Genomic DNA, 27,821 nt, shown 5'->3' with positions numbered 1-27,821 from the left:
CCCCACAGGAGAAGCGTGTGGCTAGTAGTCACAAAGACAATGTCCCAAGCTTCTGACCTTCAGGCTAGATGCCTCTCAGTTAACTAGCAACAGCAAGATAACACAGCCCACTATAAGAGGGGCTGCTTGTCCCCTCCTTGCTTTCTTAAGCTTTTACTTTCCTTACTCTCCCTCTTACTCTCTCCCTCTTGCTCTCTCTCTCACTCTAAGCTTTTTCCTCTCTCTCTTTAAGCTTTCTTACTTTCCAGCCTTCCTTCTTTCTCTCCTTTTCCCCCTTTTCTTCTCTTGGCTATGGCTGGTCTCTCTCTCTCTCTTTCTACCTTTTCTCTTTCCCCCTGCCTTTCTTCAATAAAGCTCTAAAACCATAGAATGTCTCTGTTCATCAAGGCCCACTGTGCTTGGATGATGGTATAGGCTTTCTCCTAAGGAGCCATGCCTAATCTTCCGTCAGAAGGCCTTCCTACACTCCAGCCACGGATCGGATTAAGGATTCTCGCCTGCGTGGGAACCTCTCTCCCTTTGCCCTCTCTCCCATATCTCCGGAGCCAAGAGTATTGCCCCCGGGCCCCTGATACCAGGGGCTGCCCCTTGTCCACCCCCTGCTGTGTGGGGTCACTAGCTTCACACAGCCAGATGCCTTGAGGGGGGGGAGGCTCAAGTGGAAAGAGTCTAGCAGTCCTGCTGTGTCTGCCTGCCCAGAGCACAGAAACTCTGGGCTCTCTCCCTCCCCCACTCTTCCCCTACACTCCCACAGCCCCACACCTATCTGCTTCTAGTCCACCAATACAATGTATTCTATTTACTCCTTCCATGGAGATCCATGTATCCCCCACTGCTTCCCCAATCCCTTCCTATGTATCCTCTCATTATCATTTATTTAATGGATAATATTCACATATAACTCAAGATAATTTTTTCTAGTTCCATCCATTTGCCTGCAAATTTCGTGATGTCACTTCTTTTTTTGTTTGTTTGTTTGACAATTCAGTAATACTCCATTGTGTAAATGTGCCACATTTTGCTTATCCAGCCTTCTGTTTAGGGACATCTACATTGTTTCCAGTTTCTGACTATTATGACTAGAGCAGATATGAACGTGGTTGAGGAGGTGTCCTTTTGCTGCATCCTTTGGGTATATGTTCACAAATGGTATAGGAGGATCTTGAGGTAGATTGATTCCCAAATTGTTTGTGTGTTTGTTTGTTTGTTTTTTAACAAAAGTAACCAATCTGATAACATCCTATCTGTTGCATGTCCCAACTCAAGCTGCTTTGCTAGAATAATAAATTGCCTATGAGGTATGCTGTCAGGTATGGTGGCTCAGGATGTAAAAGGAGGAGGACTATTATGAGTATGAGGCCAGACTAGGCTACAGAGAAAGACCTGTTTCAAAAACAAACATACAAAAAGGCAAAATTCCCATGAATCCATCAATGTTTCCCCTTATAAAAACATGGGATAAAACTTAGCTTTTATTTTTGAAAAGCCATTTTTGAAGAACATGAAAAAATATACTGTCTTTACTAGAGATTTAAGAGAACACACACAGAGAAAAACTGTGTCTTATTATTGAAACACAATCTAGTAAATACCACAGTGTCACAGAACCTACCAAGCAATTCAAAGTGGAAACCATTAAAAACATAAGCTTTCAGTTAGCCTGTAACTTCCTGCACTGTGTGCTAATACTTGTGACTCTGTGCTTAGCAAAACTTTCTGTGCATATTCTGACAGTCTTTGCTGACAGAAGAATGCAGGGTTGTTCCCCTCCCCCATCTGCATTCAATGTATTATTTTAGAGAATTTTATCTTGGCAAGAAGAAAGCTATTTCCCCAGTGGTATGCTGCCTTCTGACATTCATTTTTCAGGAAGCTCTGACAGGCCTTGTTTAGCATTTTTTAACCAGAGACTATCATCCAAGTTTAGTCTGGTATTTACACATTCTGGAAGCAGTCTTGGATCTTGCTTTTATGTTTGGAAATTAATTTTTAAATGATTAGTTTAATATGAACAATTTGAAATATCATTATTAATTGTAATACACATTTAGGATAAAGTTAATGTCAGCAAAAGTGGATGCTGAGACATCAGGATGGTTTAGTGGGTAAAGGTGCTTGCTAACAAGCTCATGGACTGAGTTTGACCGCCCAGGACTCCATGATGGAAAGAAACTTAACTCCACCAAGCTGTTTTCTGACTTCACATATGGGATATGTGTGGGTCCTGCCCACCCCAAAATAAGTAAATGACTCTAATTGTTTAAGTGGGTATAAGAGTCTTTAAGAACATTTGCTATGGTAATGTTTTTTTCTAATAAAAATTTATAAGGCTTTAAAATTTTTTTAATGACATTTGTTCTCTGTGTGTGTGTGTGTGTGTGTGTCTGTCTGTCTGTCTGTCTGTCTGTCTGTCTGTCTGTCGGGATACGTGACAATCCAATCTGTTCCAATTTGTCTCAATTTATCCTTGTAAATGGCATATTTTTAAAAGTTACTAATAAAAAACTAGAAATAGATACACTAAATGAAAATTTTAAATAAAAGAGAAATAACAACTAAAGTGTGATCTTAATATAATTATAAAAAGTATCTTTAAGATGTCAGAAAACAGACCATCTATGACATTCTATCAGCCATGACAAGTAACAGTAGCTACTGTAACAATTGACCTCAAAATATCTGGCTAAACTCACTGCTAAGTGGATATTAACCCAGAAGTTCAGAATACCCAAGATACAATTTGCAAAACATATGAAACTCAAGAAGAAGGAAGACCAAAGTGTGGATGCTTCTTAGAAGGGGGAACAAAATAGCCATGGAAGGAGTTACAGAGACAAAGTTCAGAGCAGAGACTGAAGGAATGGCCATCCAGAGAATGCTCCACTTGGGGATCCATCCCATAAACAACCACCGAACCCAGACAATATTGTGGATGCCAACAAGAGCTTGCTGACAGAAGCCTGATACAGCTGTCTCTTGATAGATAGTCTCTGCCAGTGCCTGACAAATACAGAAGTGGATGCTCCCAGCACAGGATCCCCAATGGATGAAGGAGCTAGAGAAAATACCCAAGGAGCTGAAGGGGTTTGCAGCTCCATAGGAGGAACAACAATATGAACTAACCAGTACCCCCCAGAGCTCCCTGGGACTAAACCATCAATCAAAGAAAACACATGGTGGGACTTATGTCTCTAACTGCATATGTAGCAGAGAATGGCGTAGTCAGTCATCAATGGGAGGAGAGGCCCTTGGTCCTGTGAAGGTTCTATGCCCCAGTATAGGGGAATGCCAGGGCCAGGAAAAGGGAGTAGGTAGGTTGGGGAGCAGGGGGAGAGGGGAGGGGATAGGGGATTTTTGGAGGGGAAACTAGGAAAAGGGATAACATTTGAAATGTAAATAAAGAAAATATCTAATAAAAAAACTAAAAAATAAAATGTCTGGCTAAACTAAAGAAAGATATATTCCTCACTCATGTCACAGTGTAATTCATGCTGTGAAGAGGCTCTGCTGCAAGTGCCACACTGCAGTGTCAAGGTCTTCAAACACTCGGCTTTGTAAGCTAGCAGGTTAGCAGATGGAAGGGTAAAAGAAATGCAGAAGGCATACCTTTTCTTATATATTTTATACATATATATACATAATATATGCATATGTGTATATATGTGTGTGTGTTTTAGAAGTAAATTTTCATTGTTTTGTGGTTTCGAATATTTTACTTAATGCTTGTACATATATAATAATGTTTGGATAAAATCTATTCCCTTCTGTCCCCTTGAATCTCTTCTCCCTTCCCAACTTCATGTTCCTCTCACTGCTCCCTCATACTTACTGAGTCCACTTACTGTATGTGCATCCTGTGGCACTATCTTCTGGAACATGGGCAGCCTCTCAGGGCCCATATCCCTGAAGAAAACTCACTCTCTCTCCCTCAGCAGCCATCAATTGCCAATAGCTCCTCAGAAAGGGGCGGCACTTCATGAGCCCCCACTCCCATCCATGCTGGGATTTTCCCTAGCTTGTTCTTGTGCAAGTTTTGTGCATCCAATCCTAGCAACATGAGTTCATGAGTGTAACTGTCCTGCTGTCACCTCTAGCAAATATTGTTTGCTACTGACATCTACTTTCTCTGGTTCTTACAATCTTTCTAACTCCTCTTCTATGATGATCCCTGAATTTGGGGTAAAGCACTGTGACTCAGATGTCCCATTTAAAGATGAGCACTCTACAGTCTGTTAGTCTCTGCATGCTGCCTGCTTTGAGTCTCTGTGTTATCATCTATTGCATAAAAAAGAAAGCTTCTCTGATGAGGGTTGATAGAAATACTGATCTATGGGTATAAAGACAAGAACTAAGGGGAAGTTTGGTACTATGTCCATTTAATAGAAAGACAGTACTATCTTCTCCTTTAGGGCCTAGGATCTAGTTAACCACTGACTTTTAGCCTTGTTAATGGTACCAGGCATGAACTCCATCTTGTATAGAGGGCTTTCAATTAGTCAGAATGTAGTTGGTTACTCTCAAAATATTTCTGCCACTATTTTAGCAGTGGACAGACTTTGCTAAGCCAGTCATTTTTGTAGCTCCCTGGGACCATATGAAGGTTTGAAGGTTGATGACCTTTTTTTTTCCCTCCCAGTAGTGTATATATAACCTTCTAGCAACAAGAAAGCTACCCTGTAGAAATGAAACTTCTAGGTCATGTTTTAATTTCTCCATGCCCCGTGACTCAGTTATACAGTGTCTTCAGAAATAGGGTCTCATCAAGTGTTGGAGGGGAACTAAGAGTAATGGCAATAGACTGTAATTCTAGGCTATTGGCAAGATCTATGGCACCCCACTGACCAACAACTCAAAAAGAGGTAACCCATAGCTGACATTAGGGCTTTTATTTGATTAGCTATGGTGTCTATGGGAGGTATAGCCCCCAACTCTTTACAGAGGCATACATTTTCTTAACTGCTCAGCAGGATTGCATGCCATTGGTGAGACGGAATCACATGGCCAAATCTATGTCCAAGTAGTTTAGAAGATTCAATTATTTATCTTGGAAGTGAAAATGGGTTTGGTGAGCATCTAGCAGGCCATGTCCTATATAGAAGGATATGACCAAAGCTGTTAGGAACAAAGCCTGGAGCTTGGCAGTCCTAATACTACAGACTCAGAAACTAGTCTCCATTAGGTCAAGTAAACAGACAGGAAGCACTGAAAAGCAGAGAACTGAGATTGATTCACTGTGATGACCCTATGAAAATTAAGAGTTCTACTGACTTCCTGAGTCCACCTTCAGGGCCCACACATGAGGTTTGGTCTTAAACAGAGGGCAAAAAGTGTGCATCACTAAACAGTCCTGGTCAAAGTGTGGACCCAGCTTGTCACCACTGTATCGTTCCAGCATCTACTGAAAGCCTGACTCACAAGTTGTCTGAACTTGTGAAATCTCTTCCTGGTGACAAGTTCTTGTCACCAGGCTTTACCCTTTTCCTCTTCCCAGTAAGATTCCTGGGTGAGATGCTGAGCCAAAGAAAGGGTTCAAGTATCTCTTTAGAATGTGTCACTCTTGCCAGGACATGCACTTTGAGAGAAGGGCTCAACCAGAGTGTCGCGTCACCCAACTTCACCAGCCTGTTTTCTGCCAGCCTAGATACAGACATCTGCCTTCACTTCATTTCTTGCTTTTCCTTGGAACCGACAATCACAATGCATGTTTCCACACCTTTACATATGATTGCATGAGTAATCTAGTTCTTCCTAACATTCCTTTCTGTCCAACCTCTTCTTCCTCCGAATCCAGCAACATTTCCTCATCTTTTAGGACCCCTGATATTGTTTACTTACTCTGGTAAACTTCTCCCTAATGCTATGCAGCACAGAACTAGACACTCACTGACGTTTTAATCCTTATACTCTATATGTATCTCTATCAGCTATTGAACACATAGTGTATGTTATGTGGAGAATATGTACCTATTGAGAATCTAGTGGACACTGGCAGGCTTAACTTCTCAAGAGTATAGTGTATCTTACAATATTCCGCGTCTATCTGGCCAGGTTAAAACACTGAAAACCGGAGAAGAAGGGTGCTTTCTCCCTTTCTGCTATGTGTCAGTTCCATCTGGTGTCTTTTTTGCATGTTCTTATGCTCTTTGTATTGTGCTTTACGTAGTAACAGAAAATTTATTATCTTAACCATGTTTTAGTGATTGGCATAAGTCACATTAGCTATGTGCATTTCGCTGTACAATTGATTTCTATAGCTTTTTCATCTTCCAAAACTGAAACTCGGTACCCAAAAATAGCATGCCTTCCTTACTTCAGCACCTGATACTCTGTCCTACTTCCTAGCTGTAAGAGCTTGGCTACTTGAGGTAATTCAGACGTAGAATGATGTAATCCTCTTCCATATTGGCTTACTTCACATAGCACCACATCCTTAAGGATCATCCATGGTATAAGATATGATGAGTTTACCTTCATTTACAAAAGCCAGTTCATAACTCATTAACCATCTATAGTCTCAACTACTCTGGAAATTAGATCAGCCTAGGCAGTACAGGAGAAAACAACTCAAAAAAAGGTTCATATTTATGTAAGCTATATTCTTTATCTATTCATGCACTTTAGTGTCATGGCGTTTGTCTGGTGGGTCATTAGAATGATGAGACCGTATACTTTCTTTTGATCCAAGAGGAACTGTGACTCTGCACATTTGAATCGTTCAGGATGGTTATTTTCAGAAACTACAAAACATTGTACTTGAACACAAAGGAAAAAAATATTTATTTATTTGTTTGTTTGTTTGTTTATTTGAGACTGGGTCTCACTATGTAACTGGCTCTTCTGGAGCTCACTATATAGCCTGGGCTGCTTTTGTTTTTGTTTTGTTTTGTCTTTATTAGTGACTCTAATTACAGCTATTTGGGAGGCTGAGGAGGGAAGATCTATCTCAAAGAACAGAGAGGACTAAGTAAACTACATAGAGAACGCCCCCTGCCCTGCCCTGTCTATGGACAGGAAGCTAATCCTGTCTCAGCTGAGCAATACTGGTTCCTAAAAAACAGCTGTGGCCATCCCCCCAGCTTCTTGCTTTCCTCAGTCTTCCCAAGACCTTTTAAACATCTAGTTCTCAAAACAGGTCCACTTAAAAGAGAGAGAGAAAAAAAAAAAGCCCAATTTCAAAGCAGAGCAAATAACCAAAAGGATAAACAAGAACTCTTAACTGTGTGTGAGATGCTTGTGAGAATTTTAATATTTATGAGGGAGCCCCAGAGTAGCCTTTGGCCTGTCCTAGCATTAGCAGTCCTCATGGTGTTTTATACTGGAGGTAGTCTGAGGCCCTTTAGGGGCCTCCACAAGCTTTACTTCTGTGTGTCATCACGAAAGAATCTAAAATATCCTTACATTAACATGATCCTTCTTTTTCAGTGAGCTATTATTAAATAATGTAACTGGAATGTGTACTGAAAAAAATCCAAGTAAACTGCTACAACTTTCTTTTAAAAAAAAAATCACACATTAAAAATCCCAACACTTCAAATTCCACAATCTTGGTTAAAATATGCCAAATATAGCTTGCAATAGTAAATGACCTTTCCAAAGTGACACCCGCAAATTAATTGGTGCGTGAACAAAGAACCTTTTCTGCAGCTGCATGAATGTTGCCTTTTTTTTTTTTTTTCCTTCTTCACAAGTACGATTTTACAAAACAGCCAAAGCGCATGTTGTAAATTGACAAAAAATGATAACACACTTTCTGCGAAGGCTGGGGTGGGTACGGGACCGCGGGGTGGGCAGGGGGCTGCTCCTCGCTGGGCTCTCTTCTGGTCCCCGGCGGGGGCCAGGCCGCCCCTCCCCCGCTCCCGGCTCAGGTTTCAGCCTTCCGAGTTGAGGAAACTTGCTGCAGGCGGATTGGCGGCGAGCTGCTCCCGGGCTCCGGCGTCGTCCCCGCGCCCACCGCTCCTTTGTGTCCCGCGGCCTCGGCCAGCAGCCAGCTCCCCCGCGCGCCGGACTCTCGGGGCGACACGTGCGGGCCTCCGGCCCCGCCGAGCGGAGGCGGAGCCCGGACGGAGGCGCGGCGACCAGGGACCGCAGCGCTGCCCGCGCCCGGCTGGCCGCTCACTCCCGGCCCGCTCCTCTGCGTCGGCAGCGCCGCGTCGTAGGAGCGCGAGGGCCGCGGCCGGGGATGAGCTGACTGCAGTGAGAGCGTCGCCCCGGCCCCCGCCAGGCCGCCCGCTGCCATCTCCGCGCCGCCCTGCCAGCCACGATCATGTACGTACGCGTCGCCGTTCTGCCACGGTCTGGGTCCGGGACGTGCCACGCGCCCTGGCTGTACCCACCCGCTCACCGCGCCCCTCTCGGCCCCGCAGGTCCATCCACATCGTGGCGTTGGGGAACGAGGGCGACACGTTCCACCAGGACAACCGGCCGTCGGGGCTCATCCGCACATACCTGGGAAGAAGCCCGCTGGTGTCGGGGGACGAGAGTAGCTTGTTGCTGAACGCGGCCAGCACGGTCGCGCGCCCGGTGTTCACTGAGTACCAGGCCAGTGCGTTCGGGAACGTCAAGCTGGTGGTGCACGACTGTCCCGTCTGGGTAAGGGGCAGTGGTGCCCAGGAAAAAGGAGCTTGCCTTTTTGGATCCCTCCTCCCCTCCTTTCTTTAATTTCCTGATTGCCTGGAGAGTTTTTTAGTTTGTTTTTGTGTTTTTACATTTTTTGGCAAATCCCATCCTTTGTTACAATTTGGAGGTGGTGGGGGCAGCCCAGTCACGTCTGTAAGGTAAAATGGCCCCAGGGCAATATAGAGCAGTTACTGTGTTTCAAGACTTGTTCTTTAGTGGACAGCTGACAGTTGAATGTGCCAACCCCAAACAGGGTCACGAAGTTCCACTGGCCAAGAGTCATGTTTTCATGTCCACCCCGTGGAGGATAGGGAGATGTGTTCTATAAATACTGCCCTTTACAGCTCAACGTAGGCAAAAATACTCTAGACAGGGACAGGTCAAAAATAGTATGGGAAAAAGGGAAGAAAGGATGGGATTTGAGAACTAATTTTAAATGGCTTATTTGTTGATTATTAACCTCTGAAAAGATTAGTTTTTAAATAATGCTAATGCTCATATATTAGCCTTTTGTTTTAGTGGTTAATAAATTGGAAATACCACGAAGAACTTAAATAAATCTTCATGTTTATGATAGTTGAATAAAATAAGTCTTAGCTTGTCTCTTGAGTAGCTTGACTCTCAAGTGTTTGATAAAAGGACAAAGAAGACAGCTCCCTGACTTTCAAATATCTTCACAACACAGTAGCACTATATATTTCAAGTGTCTTCATTTAATTTTAAATCTGTGATTCCTTGCTGATATTGTAGTTATATATTTTTCAGCTAAAGATTACTATATATACATAATATATAAATGTTTAAACTTTTGGGTCTTAAAAAAGGTACAAATTATGTGAGATTTTTACATTAGAAAGACGGGTTTTTGTTTCTTGTTTAAAGAAAACTACCAGCGCTAAGGAGAACTAGCATACTTTTGAATAGAAATGTGTAAAAAGTAAAGAGAAAATTTTCTTGAGCATATTTTCCTATTATGGAAAGAAAGCACTTTTTAACTGGAAACTCATATCAGTGTGCTGAAATAAATGAAAGGATGCTACCTAGCCTTCAGGTATGACAGTGATGACAGCATCAAAAGATGCCAGTAGGAAGGACTTGTAGGCACAGTTACTTTGAGCCCTTTTATTATGAAAGATCTTGTAGCCTAAAAGTATTACTTATTCAGTGTCCTGTTGAATAAATGTGCGATGAATTGATGGAGTAAATACAGAAAACATAAGAGAAGATGAATTAGGATGTTGGGATTTGCTTTTTGTTTTGTTTTAATTTGAGAGTTAACCCTTTCCTGCCTGTGTCAATTTAGCCAAGAGCCAGTCATTTTATAAAAATAAAATAGATAAAACAAAATCTTCAAAATGGGTGAAATAAGCTTTGTGGTCTTGACTCTTGTCACATCCTGACTGTTATGGTTTATTAAGGGAATTCCAACTGTGTGTGCTCACAGTCTGTGACGACACATTTGTCACTGGGTACAACTTCCCAGATTGGATGAGCCCTCAAGCACAGTGAATTAAATAGGCAGTTATTCTCTCTGAGCTTCTGGGTCTTCCTCTTGAATGCAAGTAAATTCTGCCAGCAATGTGACGGTTGGTGATGCCTGTCAGCTGGGATTGGCATATGTACTGAGTCAGAATAGCAAACAGTGCTTTGGACGACAAAAGGGACAGCTTGCACCCCCCATGCTCTCACTATATGTGGTTTTGGTAAATTGCTCACCCCCCTCTCAGGCTTGTTTTCCCTATCTATCCTAGAGCTGTGCTGAAGGGTAAAGTCCCAAGTATGGTGGCTCTAGGTGCTCCAAAAGCGATAGCTGCCATAATAAAGTGCCTATTACAGCTTTAGTGCAGTCATATAGTACTTACACGAAGCATGGCAGAGTTTCTCATGTCAGTCAAGATTTACACCAGTGCAGGACCTGCACACACTCATCAAACAGAATGAAGTTCTTGGTTCCCTGTAGGAACTCAGATTTTGTTTTTTAAAAAATAAGCTTGACACTCCAGTGTGGCCCCCCAAGTTGGTTGTGTAACATCCCAGGGAAATCCTGGAACTGATTTACAAGGGCTGGGACACATGGATTTCCTCATCTTTCTAGAAACCAGTGGATCATTTTCTCTGTGATGCAGCCTAAAAGGAAGGCGTTACTGCTGCCATGAGGTTGGAAGGATCTGGAAGAGCTTCCCTTTTTTCTAGTTATTTTCTGTAGCTGACTGGCCCTACTCTGGCTGCTTGCCATCTATCTTGACGCTTTTTAAAGAAATCTGTTTCAAATTCATTAGATAAAGTTCATGGCTTATATTCTCCTACCTCTCTCTTTTGTAGTCATATTATTATTTAATTTCATATTTCTAGATTTTTGTTTTCCTCTCTGTACAAATTATGTTCTAATGCAATGAGGTTAGCTGGACCTCCTGGCTCCTGCCTATAATCCCAGGTCTTGGGAGGCAGAGGAAAAAGAGATATCAGTTTGGGCCAGCCTGGGCTACATTAGACAGTCTCAAAGAACTGAGAAATGAATGAATGAATAAAAAATGAATAAACCATGATGTTTATTTCTATTTTCTTATACAGGCTTGAAGCTCTAGATTGTGTTACAACTAAGTGTTTGCAGTTGTCTTAGCCTCAATACCACAGAGTAAATTGCTAATACTTAAGCCCCCTTTCCCATGTTTTCTTTTAATGGCCCCCCGCCCCCACATAATTCTCTGATAACTCTGGGATTCCTAACTACTGGAATGTGAAAACCAATTTCTACCTTGTTTTCTAGGTGTTAAGTGGCTGTTGGGTTTGAATCCCAGGTCTCTGATGTTTTCTTGTTATTACTGTTACCCTTCAGCTTCCTTACTGTGTTTCACTCGCATATTCTGAATGTGAATATTTACAGATATGCTTAGACCTGTGAGAGTTTGTGTTTTGTTGACTTGGGAGTTCGGTGTTCTCATCTTTTTGGGCTATATGGGTATGGTCACTTCTCCCCATGCCCATTGCCCCTTATACCCTAACACTATATCCTGAACTGTCCTCAGTCCTTTGCCTTTGACCCTGATAGCTCTGTTTGCCTTCCTATTTCTGCTCTTTTGTGCTCTCTTAAAATATGCTTTATCTGTTGGGTTGTTGATAATTTGTCCCTATTTAAAAATTCTGCAATGCAACTCTCGTTCTCAATAGGCTTCCTAAGGAGGTTTGTATGGAGATGGGACAAGAACCTCTCTCTGTAAACAGGCATTTCTGTCATAGGCTAAAAGCTCTGTCACGTAGATATTGCTTGATTGGAACATTCACATATGGAAGTGTGAGCATTCCTAGTCCAGCACTTTACTCACCTCCTAAGCGTTCCACCAACTGGGAACCAAGCATTCATAGTCTATAGGACCATCCTTAATCAAACCACCATGCCATTTAAAAATATATTTTCATAACTTCTAAAAGCCAACATACGTGGAACATTTACACGAACAGTTATAATTATAACTGATATGACAATGAGTTCGGGGAATGATTTGAAGATAAACGAACTAAATGTTGACGTTTGCATTTCTGTTTAGGACATTTTTGACAGTGATTGGTACACCTCCCGAAACCTAATTGGGGGTGCCGACATCATTGTGATCAAATACAATGTGAATGATAAGTTTTCATTCCACGAAGTAAAGGATAACTATATTCCAGTGATTAAAAGAGCATCAAACTCAGTTCCAGTAATCATTGCAGCTGTTGGTACGAGACAAAATGGTAAGTGTGCAAATTTTTTTTGTAATGAGCATGCAAATACCATGTTTACAAAGAAGAGTTGATTAATGATGAATACAGTTCTGTTTGAAAATGTAAACAACTCATTGTTCTTTAGATACCAGATGGGAGATTCACAAACTTCTACTATGGTTTACATACAAATCTTCGCTTAAGTTGCTCTCCTGCTGTACATCAGTAATTGTGTTCTATTGACATATGAAGTGTATTATTAGGCTGGCTTTGAGCCTAAATAATATCTTATTGACTATCTTAAGATCCATTCCATGGGCAAGGCTACATTCCCCATGCAGAGATGTATGCATGTGAGCAGGATGGTTAGACAGATAACTGGGAGTGAGTGGAATACACGCACAGCTCGGACCAAGCAAGGGCTGTTTATTACAACATGCTTGGAAGGTTCCGATGACTCAGTCTGTCTCAGACTGTGCTCTTGTGCACAAGATCATCAGATATCTCAAGGACAACCCAAGACTCATTTTGAATTGGTAGTATTTTCTAAATGTACTCAATGGCATTTCCTTAGTAAAACAGTCTTTAAATTTTAATTCTTTGTTTGAAAAAAAACTTTTGAGATCGTAGTATAGTGTCTTAGTTAGGTTTCTATTGCTGTGATAGGGCACAAAGGAAGTTGGGGCTGTTGCGAGTAATTCCATCACGAAGAGAAATCAGGACAGGAAGTCAAGCAGGGCAGAAATCTCAAGGTGGGAGCTAAAGCAGAAGCCATTGAGGAGTGCTACATATTGGCTCACCCTTCGTGACATGCTAAAGCTGCTTTCTTATAGAACCAGGACCACCAAACCAGGCGAGGTAGATCCCACATGGATCTGGGGCCTCTTACATCAGTTATCAGCCAGGATGTACCACGGGGCATTTTCTCAATTGAGGTTTCCACTTCCAAAATGAATCTGGCTGCTATCAAGTTGACATAAAACTAACCAGCACAGTAAGGAACCCATGGCTTGCTAACCCAAGAGTACGGCTTAATCTGTTTTACTTAAGTATAACATCCTCTGTAGAGGAAGCTGTTGCTCTCTGGCTTCTGATGGCCTTGCCTGTTCCTGAACATCACACATACAGAGTTGCACAGTAGGAGTGTGTGCATATTGCTTCCTCATTTAATTGCTGTATATTATGCCATTGCATAAATGTGCCATAAACTATGTCTACACGGTCCTTCTGATACTTGGGTTGTCCCTTCCAGGGGATTGCTGGACCACAGGCCAGGTATGTTTCACCCTAGTAACTTACAGAGAAAACAAGCTTGACCTGCCCTTGGCCTCACATTCTCAGGACTTCTCCAATTTTTTTTCTTTCCTATTCATGATTCTTGAAAGAGTTATCCTTAATTCTTGAGACAGCTCCCCCAGCCTCTTGGAGCTTCCCCTTCAGCTGTTGTATTTGCATTAAGCTCTCCAGGGTGAGCATTAAATGCTTGTTTGTCAAATTTGTTGCACTTAAGTCACAATTCTCTCTTTGAAATTATCCAACACTTCCTGCTCCACTACAGGAGCTACTGTTTCCTGGTTCTCCTAACCTCTCCCCTCTTCTCTGGTGCCCTCTCTGACCTCCCATATGCAGCAGCAACACAGAGAGCTTATTTGGTACTTAAGCTCTCTACCTAGACATAAACTTTCACGTTGTATCCCTGGCTTTCTTTGTACACTTACGTACACTTACGTACATATGATATCTTCATTCCGCTGATATGGCTATAGCCTGACCCCCTCACCTGTATCCCCATGGATATGACTCTCTGCCTACTAAATTCCTTCTCCCTCTCTGTACACCTAAAATACACCCTGCTAAACTCATTTTTCTCTCACATCACCCATGTCAAGTAGGTTGAGAAACGTGTTTGATTTTGTACTAAGTAAATCTCAAACTCACTTTATTGTTGTCATCCCTGCTGGGTTTCAATTCTTTGTTAATCTTTTAAAAATTTTTGGTGTTTTTATTTTTTTTTAAATGGGTGTATGTCTGCATGAATTTATGTCTACCCTGTTAATGCAGTTCTCTCAGAGCTAGAAGAGGGTATTAGATCCCCTCATACTGGCTTTACTGATGGTAGTGAGCTGCCCATTGTGGGTGCTAGAAAACAAATATGGACTCTGCAGGAGCACTAACTGCTGAGACATTTCTCCAGACCCTCACTTAATCTTTTAAAGTGGAATCTTTTTTTTTGGTGGTGGGGTTCCTAAATGGGTAAGCTGCAGATATTTGGAGGTCCTCAAATTTATACAGTTTTTTTAATACCCACAATTCAGGTACATACAAATATAAAAGTAAATATTTATTTATAATATGCAAAGAACAAAACAAATTTCAAATATGAAAAACTGTTAAATGCCACTAATGTCTAACACAGTAGCCTAAAAGATGCTTCTATTTAATAGCTTAGCACTTCTTTTAATTTTATTCTTTTGTCCTTTGGGTTGTAAATTCTCTGATGATATCTTCATATGCATTACTTTGCGATATTTCCAGTAGAGAGAAGAGAGTGATAATTAGTTTTTCTTCTAATTTCTTCACTCTCCACATCTTTCTAGCCCCAGGCGCCTGAGTTCATATTTCAGCTCAGAGCGCTATGGTTTCTGATGTCTGTCAGGTCTGCACTGTGTGGCCTGAATATTTCTGAAAGTCACTCCTGTGCCAGGACAATTACCATTTGCTTACAGTTTCAGGAGGTGCTGCAGGCTATGAGTGACAGCTTTCTGAACCTAAAGTTAATTTACTTAGTAGCATCCAGAAAACACTGATGGCTCTTTCAGAGTGGCCTCATCCAATAGGATCTTAAGGAATGCAAAGAGACAGTGATTGTGATCAAACATATATATTATTATATATATTTGTTTTATAAACATATATATTATATATATTTGCCCATTTTACAGCATGTAATTGTGTCAGAAGAATACATTATTGAGTTTTCTCCCAGGCATCCCCATAGAAAGCACAGGCAGCTTGAAGTGTCAGTGCCATAGTCAACCGGGTCTCGCCTCCTGCTTTTGCTTCCTTCTTTCTGATGTAAACTCAGGAAAATCCTGTCATAATACGAGTGAAATGAGCACAGTCATTGCTTTAAATTTTTTAGGAACTTAGTTTTTCTCTTTTATTTTTTCAAATTTCAAACTTAAGAAAATTGTCAAGAATAAAACATTGAATTGCAGAATTTATAACACGCATGCATATACATGCACCCATGCATTTTCTCTTCTAGATAATTTGAGACTACGTTGTAAACATGGGATTTTCTTTCACTCCTGATGGCTTCAATAATTATCATATAAGAACAAACTATGAATCACATCTTGTGCATAAAATGGCCATCACTCAAGAAATGTGAGATATTTTTTATCTGGTAGACTATTTAAAATATCCACATTTACATTTTCTTGCTTATCCTAGTAACTAGGGTTTTTTTCCCAGTTCAAAATGTAAACAGTAGTAGTCTTTGATCTACAATTGATCCGCAATGTCTTTTTCTTCTTGGTGGAGGCTTTTTGACATGGACATTTTACAAGGGGGATTGTGGGGGGATGGTGATCAGAATGACCCAGCTGGGTTCTGGGCTACACACCATTGAAGGTATCATTGTGTCCAGGTTCTTGCAGTGAAGCTGGACATGACATCGGTTTTTAAACCAGAGGTTGACCCATTCTTTTGTATGAGCTGCAGAACACATACCTGCAATAGTGTGCTCTGCTCTCTCTCTTACTCTGTAGTTGGCTTTCCTCTATAAGCAGCTTTCTGCTTCTCTCTGCCTTCCCCCAACTCTTTAAATTCATTATGGTTTATAGGGACTGGTTTTTACGGTTCAGTATTTTGTGATCTATTACTCTGGTGTCTTTCCAGGATAGCTTCAGTCAGTTTTCAGTGCTTCCTTACTTGCTGGAAGTCATCACAAACTTAGACGTTGCTGTAGTAGTTCAGTTTCCTTTTTGTGGGGGGGATGGTGATCAGAATGACCCAGCTGGGTTCTGGGCTACACACCATTGAAGGTATCATTGTGTCCAGGTTCTTGCAGTGAAGCTGGACATGACATCGGTTTTTAAACCAGAGGTTCCCGTTAGCACTTTTCTTCTTATCCAGCGTTTGTATTCATCTTAGTAACTTTGTATTGTAAACTCCTCCTTCATGATCTGGCTTCTGACCACTTCTTGAACACTGTAGGACACAATTCCCACTTTGGGTAATCGTCCCACTGGACTCCTTGGAGAACCTGACGCTACTCTTTGGAGGACTCTTCCTTTCTGGCTGCAGCTGCCAGCACCCCACCATTTTTTTTCCCTCTCTACAGGCCTTCAGTGGGCTGATGTTGGTAATTCTGGATCTTTCCCAACCCTCATGGCTTTCTTATTTTCTGTTGCTGAATCCCTTCTTCCTCTCCCTCACCCCTCTTTCTTTGTGGTAGCAGCTCACCCTGTACCCCAGGCTGGCCTTGAACTCGTGGTCTTCCTGCTTCTGCCTCCCAAGCATTTCAATTACAGCATATCTTTATGTTGCTTTGTTCTTGGCTTCTTCTCTCTGACTTGTACATAAGTTTTTTTTCTGCCACTTTTTTGTTGTTGTTGTTTAAATTTTTAATTTCAATTTTTTGTGTGTATCTAAAATCTCTAAATGGCTTACTCACAATTTCTTATTCCTGACTTAAAGATACTTTTAGATACTTAGAGATACTTAAAGATACAATTCCTTAAAAATACTCAGTTACTTATAGCTAATTCTCTTTGGTTGAATGTTAAATGGGTTTCCTTTAGGCATTGTAAATTTATTCAGTGAGTTTTGTGTCAAGATGTAGCAGTTTCTCAAATGATATGGAAATTTTTGTTTATTTACTTTTGCACTGCATTTTCCTGGCTGGATCGATTCCTTTTTCTTGTTCTGGGCAGCTGCTGTCTGTGGCTGGGGTAGACGTGGGAGTCTACACAGGGTTAGTGGGGCTAGCTGTTTCCTTCCACCAGTGTGCTTTGGCCATCTGCCAGCCATCTGCCTGTGGTCCTGCTGTTTCCTGCTTCCCATGTTTGAGCTGGGAACACTGGAGGTCGCTTCAGTGTGTGAAACCACCTGTACTCTGACTGCTTACTCTGCTTTAGTCTGCTGCTATTTGCTGTCATTTGCCAGGCATTGCTAGTGTCTGTTTACAGTCCTCTCTCCCAACTCCTACCCTTCCTTCCTTCTTTCCTCCCTCCCTCCCTTCCTCCTCCTCTTTGACAGCTCCCTTTTATTTAGTCACATGTTTGGTTTAGCAGATAGGAGAGATAGCAACATGGGCTTAGCTTGCCATCTTGAGATTTTAAAAGTGGAAATATGGGATTGGAGAGATGCCTCCGTGGTGAAAAACACTTGCTGTTCCTCCAGGGGACCTGAGTTTGATTCCCAGAACAACTATTTGTAACTCCAGGGAAGTCAGCATCTTTTTCCAGGTTCCACAGGTACCCACCTACACGTGGCAGATACACACAGAAATACATGTAAACACAAATAAAAGTTATAAAAATTAGGGTTTTATTTTTATTTTGAGTGGAAATGGGTTTCTTGTTCTGGCCCACACCTCTGCCCACACTGTCTATTCTGATTGCAGCCAGTGCCCCTTGCACAACCTCCTTCTGTAACAGCTTAGCAGATTCATCCTTAGCTGTGAACCATTACCTTTTCTGTACACTTTCCATGGGGGTCTTCTCTGTTCCTATGGTAACTTTGAATACCTTTATTTTGTATTCTCTATATTGCAAATGTTTGCAGTCACATCTGCCCTGGTCAGTTGGTCATGAATCCTTCAGCTTTGTATCTTTCTATCTTTATTGGTAGTAGGTACTCGTAAATGTTTTGTCAGTGGGTAAATATATTGTTTATAAATAATCTAAATGAAAACAGTCGACGTGTGCGGTCCCTCCAGCGCCGAGTCAGGGTCTCTCGTCGAGTCTGGGTCTAGGTTAGATTTGGAATCGTGGAGATGCGGAAGGACACCCCTCCTCCGCTCGTTCCCCCGGCGGCCCGCGAGTAGAACCTACCCCCCAATGCGCCGGCATGCATGGAACGTCAGTTGGAGGCTGCACGGTACCAGTCTGATGGTTCCCTTCTGCTCGTGGGGGGGGGGGGTGTCTCCAGCCTGAGTGGTAGCTGCTGGGTAGGTTCTCTGTGGTTTTCCAAGGATCCTAGTGCGGCCCCCAATGAAGGTTTCTGCTCTGCTGGCGTCCAGACCGAGGCTGGAATAGCTGACCTCACTTGGGTGGAGGACAAAGGTATCCTGGTGGCTTCTGATTCCGGTGCTGTTGAATTGTGGGAGCTAGATGAGAACAAGACACTTATAGTCAGCAAGTTCTGCAAGGATGAGCATGATGACATTGTGTCTACTGTCACTGTCCTGAGCTCTGGCACACAAGCTGTCAGTGGTAGCAAAGACTGCTGCATCAACATTTGGGACCTGGCTCAACAGGTGTCACAGAATTCATACCGAGCTCATGCAGGACAGGTTACCTGTGTTGCTGCCTCTCCCCACAAAGACTGTGTTTCTTTCATGTCGTGAGGACAGTAGAATTTTGCTCTGGGATACCCACTGTCCCAAGCCGGCATCACAGATGGGCTGCAATGCATCTGGCTACCTCCCTACTGCCTTGGCTTGGCATCCTCATGAGAGTGAATGAAGTCTTTGCTTTTGGTGACGAGAATGGATCTGTCTCCCTTGTGGACACCAAGAATGCAAGCTGTACCCTCAGCTCAGCTGTGCACTCCCAGTGTGTCACTAGAATGGTATTCTCTCCTGACTTCTCTCAGTGAAGACTGTTCACTTGCTGTGCTGGATTCAAGCTTTTCTGAGGTGTTTAAAGTCGAGCCCACAGAGACTTTGTGAGAGATGCTACGTGGTCTCCACTCAATCACTCCCTTCTTACCACAGTTGGCTGGGACCATCAGGTCATCCACCATGTTGTGCCGTTAGAGCCTCTCCCAAACCCTGGACCTGACAGTGTTGTGGAGTAGAATGGATTTCAGAAAAAACAAAACAAGCCCTCCTCAGCCTGAGGGAAGCTGCATCCCACAGTGACTCGGAGGAAGAAACTTCCTCTGGAAATGGGTGTATGTGAGTACACGTGTGTGAGTGCGGTGTATAGTTTGGAGTGGAGAAAATTATTCTTCAGCTTTCCCAAAGCAATGCTCTTTACCCCTGACAAAGTGACCAGAGGATTTTATGCTTCCCATGTCTGGAAATTGGCTGTGTTAGGGATATGGAATGTGGGTATCCCTAGATTTTTGGGAGTACTTCACACTACTCAGAGGTGCGTAACTTATTTTTTTTAAAGATTTATTTATTATTATTGTATCTAAGTACACTGTAGCTGTCTTCAGATGCACCAGAAGAGGGCATCAGATCTCATTACAGATGGTTGTGAGCCACCATGTGGTTGCTGGGATTTGAACTCAGGACCTTCAGAAGAGCAGTCGGTGCTCTTAACCACTGAGCCATCCCTCCAGCTCCGTAACTTATTTTTATATAGAGTTTAATTCACTATTATGGTATTACTTCCATATACAAAAGTCTAGCCCAATGTACCTTGAGAAGACAAAACAGTTTTGTACAAATCCCTGTTATACTGAGTCAAATCCATTTTCTAGGTGAATAAATTTGGCCCTGCAGTGTAGCGCTTGCTCACCCTTTCCTTCCTTGGTGTTGTATGTGAGAGATGAGTGTTTTCCTGTCCCAGATTTCACAGATAAGTTGTAGGGATGATGGACCGCTTAAAAGTGTTTCAGTGACGTGGGAAAATTGACATGGATTGTTACAGAGAAATCTGTCATTTTTCCCAACTAAAAATTGATCTGGGTACCTTCCTCTGGAGAGCTGAAGTCTGAATGTATTTTTGGACTCCTAAGATTTGAGATACAGTATCAGGGAAACTGTTGGAAATACTGAAAGGTAAAGACTTTTATCATTTTAAAAAAAAAAGAAAAGAATAAAAGCAAACAGTCATTTTCACTAACATCATGAAGTGAATTGACTAAAGATGTGATTACATGTTAATTATACAACTAAGTCTGGCTGGTAACTCACAGGCCTCACTGCTCCCCATCACCTCATCTTCCACAGTACACTTGAGGGAGCTGGATAAATCTCTTGGAGATCTTTTTAGAGCTTCTTTAGCAGAGCAGTTTTGTTTCCTTGGTGTATGTGTATGTGTGTGTGTGTGTGTGTGTGTGTGTGTGTGTGTGTAAGTATAAATTTGCATAACTTTGCATGCATAAATTTGTTTGAGAAAGTGCTTGCTATATAGCTCTGGCATATCATAAATATACTATTCTCATATTTTAGCTTCTGAAAGGCAGAGATTACTACCATAGTTGACCCTATTACACATTTTTTTTAAAACAAACTTGGCAGTGTGACAGTTTTACATACTTGGCTCTGAATAAATTTTTTGGATTTTTGCTTTTTTGAGACAGTGTCTCTTGAAGGCCAGACTAACCTTGAATCCATTATATAAACAAGAATGACACTGAATTTATAATCTGTCTGCCTCCATCTCACCACTCCTGGGATTGCAGGTGTGTGCACACACCCTGAGCCACATCCCCAGAACAAATTTGGGTTTTGGTAAAAATATCTTGGAAGGACAAATCTGTTAACGTCTCTAGGATGCAGCCATAATTTTAAATTGCAGTAAATGAGCATCTTGCCTTTCAAGTTTTTTTCTTTCTTTTTTTCCAAGTTATCTTTCAAGTTCTGGAACTTTTATATATTACTGAGCTAGAAATTATCAAGAGAATTTCTAAAATTTGCCAACAATGCACCCTATTCTAGATGCCACTCCTCTGAAAGAGATACTGTTTATTCAAATGCAGGACCTCACTGTTTAAAAAAAAAAAATGAAGACATCTTATGATAATATCTTCAAAGTGTGTGTGTGTGTTCCCGTGTTTAGGGGTGGTCTGAAGACAGTACTAATTCTGATTCTCAGAGCTACTGTGCCCATGAGATCTGCAGATCTCTGAAAGTTAAAGGCCATTTTGGTTTACAAAATACAGTGGTTCTCAACATGTGGGTCATGACCACTTTGGGGATTGTCTTAGTCAGGGTTTCTATTCCTGCACAAACATCATGACCAAGAAGCAGTTGGGGAGGAAAGGGCTTATGCAACTTACACTTCCATACTGCTGTTCATCACCAAGGAAGTCAGGACTGGAACTCAAGCAGGTAAGAAAGCAGGATCCTGATGCAGAGGCCATGGAGGGATGTTACTTACTGGCTTGCTTCCCCTGGCTTGCTCAGCCTGCTCTCTTATAGAACTCAAGACTACCAGCCCCGAGATGGTCCCACCCACAAGGGGCCTTTCCCNCTTGATCACTAATTGAGAAAATGCCTTACAGTTGGATCTCATGGAGGCATTTCCTCAACTGAAGCTCCTTTCTCTGGGATAACTCCAGCCTGTGTCAAGTTGACACAAAACTAGCCAGTACAGGGACCAAGTGACCTTTTCACAGAGATTGCATCTCAGATATCCTGCATAACAGATATTTACATTACAATTTATAACAGTAGCAAAATTACAGTCATAAAGTAGCAATAAAAGTAATTTTATGTCTGTGAGGAACCGTATTAAATATTAAGTGTTATTTTGGGTCCTCTGGTTACATGCTTAGTATGAATGTATTTAGTCTATCAGTATGTTCTTGACTCCTATAGCCAACTCAAGAAGACTTTTGCATAGAATGTTGCAGTAACTACAGCTGGTGGATATGTGGAAACACAGGGATGGTTCAGAAGAGACCCTCAGAGTAACCAGTTGGGGAAAAAAAATTGTCTACATCAGGTTTAAAGAAATCCTTGGGAATCCAGAAAACATGTAACTAGCCAAGTGACAGCTAATTAATTGTGTGACTGTTTTTCTTCTTGCTGAGTAGAAAGAAATGTCAAGCAAACATTACTGTTAGCCGTACTTGTCCATGGGGCTCATTCTCCTCTCAGAACACTGATGACTTTGCTTAATTTTATCCAGGAGGAACACTAAGTAAGGAGATCTGCGAACCCACCCCCTTCCCGCCACATAAGGAGACCTTTGTCTTCAGAAAAAGCAAGGCATTGTTCACAAAGGCCTTGTAGAGAGAGCAGCCATTTGTTCTTTCTCAAGAAGGCCCAAATGCTACATGAGTAGCTTGCTACAAACTGAAGACATCTTAGAAAAGATATGTTCCGATTAGGATGTATGGCATAATTAAAGAAGCATGGCTTAATCGTGTTTCTGATCACTGTATTTTGGGAACTGATCATCTCTATTCAAACTTCTTGATTCTGTTTTTGGCTATGCCACTTTTTTGTATCAGGTGGAACCAGTGACACTTTTGTCTTTGTTTTTCAATCTCTGCTTTGAGAGACTAAGTCACCTGACTGATCTGAACTGCCCCTTTCTCTTCTGTAAAATGAAGACAAGAGCACATGGTTTCTGACCTGTATTTTTATTTATTCATTCTTTTTGACCCAGGGTCTCCCTAGGTAACTGTCCTGGAACTCTCTGTGTCGACCAGATTGAGCTCTAATGCACAGAGATCTGCCTGCCTCGGCCTCCTGAGTGCTCAGGGATTAAAGGCGTGTGCCACTACACTGTGTTTTCTGAGCTTCAGTGGGTAAAAGTGCTTGCTGCCAAGACCCAGGACAGGGATTCAATTCCTGGAACCACATCGTGGAAGGAAAGTTATCTTTTGACCTTGCCTCAGACACTGTGGCACACATCCCATACATATGCGTACACGGTCCATCTGTACATAGTAGCTGAGTCACATGGTTGTTTTGTGCTTCCTGAGAGTGTTGCTTAAATGCTTTTTGTGGCTCTTCCACACACCCCCTCAGTTGGGAGGCTTGTCAGCTGATGCTGCACACAGTATCTTTCAGGCATTTCTCTCCACAGGTAGGAGCTGCTTTGCCCAAAGTAATGTCCTCTCCATGTCTCTCATCTAATCACTGGGTAGCTATAGGAGCTCAGTTGTCTTTCTTTGAGAGGCTAGCCTCCAGAGAGACTGTGTGGTCTCAGGTACAGCCGCCTTGTTGCTGAAGTCTTTCCTGTTCTCAGATTCACTCCTGAGAAGAGTTGTTTCTGGGGTCTCTGTGCCGGCTAGTTTCTCTATCAACTTGACACAACTGTATCTGAGAGGAGGGAACCTCTACTGAGAAAACGCTTCTATAAATCTGGCTGTAGAGAGCTCTCTGACATTTTCTAAATTGATTGATGGGGAAGGTGTAGCCCATTGTGGGTGGTGCCATTTCTGGGCTGGCAGTCCTGGCTTCTATAAGAAAGCAGGCTGAACTAGCTATGGGGAGCAAGCCAGAAAGCAGCACCCTTCCATGGCCTCTGCTTCAGCTTCTGCCTCCAGGTTCCTGCCCCATTTAAGTTCCTGTCTCACTTCCTTTGATGATCAACTGTTCCATGGAAGTTTGAGTGAAATAAACCCGTTCCTCTGCTGGCTGTTTTTGGTCACGGCATTTCTTCACAGCACTAGGAACCCTAACTAAGCAGTGAGCCACCCACATACATTCTACGCCTTAGACTGCGCTTCCCAGGCACACTACAGCAACAACATGCCGTTCGTTCTTGCAGAGACTGCCTCACTCTTTTGACTTAGCTGCTATTTGAACATGGCACATCTGATATTTATCCCTGAGACAAAGCAAAGCTGGCTGGTGAACAGGGAGCTGTATTTTGGCCTTAGGAAGAGTGTTTGTAAAGATATGATAGGCCACACTTTTTCCAGATGTAAATTTGGCTGTTATTCACACACGAGTCCTGAGAAGTTCACTTTTTTATTAAATACTTTTAATCTATGAATTTTAATTTGATTTAGTTTTATCTCTAGAGTAGAATGTTTTAGGGCACTGGGGAGATGGCTTCTCAGGTAAGAGCACTGGCTGCTCTTTCAGAGGACCTGGGGTCCTGTCCCAGCACCCATAGTGCCTCATAACGATCTGCAATTCCAGTTCCCAGCAATCTCACATTGTCTTCTGGCCTTTGCTAGTACCTGACACTCATGCTACACAGAAATATATGTAGACAAAATACCCAAACATAAAATGAAATAAATCTTTAGAGAATGTTGTAGAACTAAATGACTGCATTAAGAATGCACTGCATATAAAATTTATGAGTGGGTGGCATGCAACTTTAAAATTAAGGTCGAATTAAGGAATCCATTAAAATAAAAGTGTAAGATTTATTCAAATTTGGTGATATACTTGGAGGACAATTTATGACAGAAGAAGATCCAGTCCTCTGTTCTCATGGTTTGTGTCGGCGATCGATCGGTTGGATGGTTAAATTTGATCTAATCGTCCCCTAATAAGATGTTGGGTTGTCTAGCTGGATGGGAAGTGCCATTGCTGTGCTTCCTCTCAACACTGTCCACTCAGCAACTTCTAAATGTTCTATTCTCTAAAACCCCATTTGTTCTCCCTTGGTCCATGCTTGTTCACCTGAGGACTTTCTCTTTGTCGACACTGAGACTTTGAGCTTGGTGAACCGTGGTTGTATTCGTTAGCATTCACACTACCTATGTATTTATTTCCTGATTAATTTTATAACTCTTTGTTTTTATATTCCTTTCCTCAGAAGAATTACCTTGTACATGCCCCCTATGTACTTCAGACCGAGGGAGCTGTGTTACCACCACAGAAGGGATCCAACTGGCCAAAGAGCTGGGAGCTACCTATCTGGAACTTCACAGCCTTGATGATTTCTACATTGGAAAGTACTTTGGAGGAGTGGTAAGTGGAAAGCCCTAGGAGGTCATTTGTCAGGCTGCCACTTTATCTACTTTCTAGGGCATCAATTGGAGCTTTAGTTTTATGAGCATGCTTTGTTTTAACCTAAAGAAACAACGAATTAGTGGCATAGACTTAATCAGACATTTTTATCATTTTTGGATGAATTTTGGAATCTTTCAGAATTGATACTATATTGGTCATTGTATATGTCAAAATCTCATGTTATTTTACAAACTTACACAAGTTTATAGTCATCTTGTGTGTGTGTGTGTGTGTGTGTGTGCACATACATATGCCTGCATGTGTACATGGGTGTATATGTTCAAACTTGCATGTGAAGGCCAGAGGACATCCTTATGTGTTATCAGACACAGCTCACTTTCTTTAAAGACAGACTCTCACTGGCCTGCAACTTGCCAAGTGAGCTAGGCTGGCTAGACAGTGTCCCACAAAGGTCCACCTGTATTTCCCACCCCAGGTCCGGTTTTAGAAGCATGCTTGGCATTATTGGGGTATGGGGGAGGTGTTGGTAATATATGTTGTGGGCAGAGGTCAGAGGTCAATCCTGAGTGTTGTTCTTCTTGTCTACCTTGTTTTCTGAGACCAGGTCTTATTGACCCGGAGCTCACCAGTGGCAAAGCTGGCTGGCCAATGAGTCCCAGGGGTCTGCATGTCTCTACCTTCCTAGTGCTGAGGTTACAGTACTTCCCGCCATGCCCAGCAGCATTTTCCCTCCACATGGATCAGGTCCTTGTACTTGCCAAGCAAGTACTTAACTGATGGAACCATCTCCCCATGCTGGTTTATAATATTCAATATACAGCTGAATGAGCCTTGGAACCTGGACACGTGGGCCTGAAGAGTTCTCTTTATGAGTTGAAAAACTCTTGATTTTCTTTTATGCATGGTTCAGCAAGACTTCACAACCAATCTTGTTATGATTCAAAGGTACACTCGGTTCTATATGCCTTCCCTTCAGGACTCAGGGAACTGTGTAAAGAGGAGACAGAAAGGGGGAAATGGATAAGAGGCCTCACCCCTATACAAGCCACGCCCAGTTGACAACCACTTGCAAAGGAGGAGATTAGTTTTTCTCTAAGGGAGTCTCACTGAGAATACAAACCACACTTAGGCCCCGTGCCCAGGAGTAGATGGCCAACAAAGACTGAGCTAAGTGACAGTTGTGTAGATTTTGGTACATATTGCTTTGTTTGGGCTTCCCCCCCCCCCAATCTTTCTGGTCTTTTGATTGATTTTAGGGTTTACAATTTAGTGTTTTTATATGTTTTGTTGCTTTGTGTGTCTTTGTGTTTCTTATGCATTTCTGTTTATTAGTTTGTTTGCCAGTTTGTTTTATAAAGAGAGAATGAAGGTGTGGAGTTGGGTGGCTGCGGAGGATCTGGAGGACTTGGGGGAGGGGAACTGAAGTTACAATATATTGTATAAAAAATTGTTTTCAATGAAAACAAAAAGCCACACACATAGTAGGACTGTTTCTATAGTCAGCTTCTTGTTGGATGTGAAAGAGCCAGACTTTGGTTCAGCTGCAGTGCTGGTATGTCTTGTATTCATTTTAAGTCTCAACATACAATACCTATCCCATAGCTAATACTAAGAATTATAAGGTCTTTGGAAAATATTTGCATTTTTAACAATTTACTGGTCTTAAACAATCAAGATCTCTAAGAAATAACCCTTCTCAGTAGAAAAATCTGGTAATCAATGAAAGGCAACACCCAAAACAACTCTACCTTAAGTGTGAGATCTTTGGACTTAACATATGGTTATGTTGAAACATTACCGTTACTACAGATGACTATAGACTTCATTCTCTGGAGTTCACTGACCTGGCTACAATTAACAAATAGAAATGATACTGATTTCTATTAAACATAAATACCTATAATTCAGTCTATTTCTATTGTAGTGAGTTTGAAATATTTTAATTTGATCAAGGACTGCATTTCCATGAGATACTTAGGTAATTTATTTTACCTCTACTTGAGCCATCTCCTCAGGTCTCTCTCTAGATTCTTGAGTAGTAATTTGTAACTGAAATATTGAGGTAAGAGATTATGGTATTTATAAGAATACAGGTAGAGATGATAATACTGAAGTGAAAGAGCATTTAAAATCTTATGTTTCGGGTAGGGATGAAGAGTTGTATGGCATTCCTTTCAGTCCTGAGTAAGAGGATACCTGCCTGTGGGGTTAAGAGAACCCCATCATCTGGTTGTACTTTCCATAGGGCATAAACTAATGGATCCAAAAGGATGTGACCACCTGGAGCAAATAACAAACACTTTGTAGAACTGCCTGTGCTTTCACATATGGCTATTGCTATTTAGATTTTAATATTAATTGAAATAATACAAAGTGAGATTCAATTCCTTGAGTGTTAGATACAGCTCACATTTCAGAGTGCTTTGTAGCTTCCCATTGGCACACACAGTTCTGTTAGACAGAGCTCTAACGAGGCTCTCAGATACATGACTCAGATTACTGGGCCCCTGATCAAAAGTCTGTTCCCTGGCCTGTACAGGCCCTCTCATGGGCCTGCCATCCCGTCAGTGGACTGCATTGTTGGAACCCTTATACCTGAGAGGTGGCCAAGGAGTAACTGTTTAAAGGGATTAGGGACAGGAACATCTAGAACTTGGAATATCCTTGTGTGCACAGAGAATTCCTTGGACATGGGGGTGATAAGAGG

At 42.0% G+C, this 27,821-nt stretch overlaps 1 protein-coding gene and 1 pseudogene across 3 annotated transcripts in view; both read left to right on the top strand.

The window, feature by feature from the left end:
* Positions 1 to 8,078: 8,078 nt before the first annotated feature.
* Positions 8,079 to 27,821, top strand: part of Rhobtb3 (Rho related BTB domain containing 3) — a 56,210-nt gene continuing 36,467 nt past the window's right edge. For both annotated transcript variants that reach the window (XM_029468408.1, XM_021180261.2), the window contains exons 1-4: positions 8,079 to 8,265; positions 8,364 to 8,589; positions 12,162 to 12,348; positions 24,957 to 25,111. In XM_029468408.1, coding sequence (XP_029324268.1) covers positions 8,264 to 8,265; positions 8,364 to 8,589; positions 12,162 to 12,348; positions 24,957 to 25,111 — 570 coding nt within the window. In that variant the 5' untranslated portion in view covers positions 8,079 to 8,263. The remainder of the gene's footprint in view (positions 8,266 to 8,363; positions 8,590 to 12,161; positions 12,349 to 24,956; positions 25,112 to 27,821) is intronic.
* Positions 18,271 to 19,594, top strand: LOC110307952 (annotated as a pseudogene). Its single transcript, XR_002379488.2, has one exon. The product of XR_002379488.2 is annotated as a methylosome protein 50 pseudogene (transcript).

Source organism: Mus caroli, chromosome 13, assembly GCF_900094665.2.
Source record: "Mus caroli chromosome 13, CAROLI_EIJ_v1.1, whole genome shotgun sequence".
Taxonomy (NCBI): Eukaryota; Metazoa; Chordata; class Mammalia; order Rodentia; family Muridae; genus Mus; species Mus caroli.
Note: the sequence above shows the minus strand (reverse complement) of the source record. Positions and strands in the feature narration are given on the sequence as shown.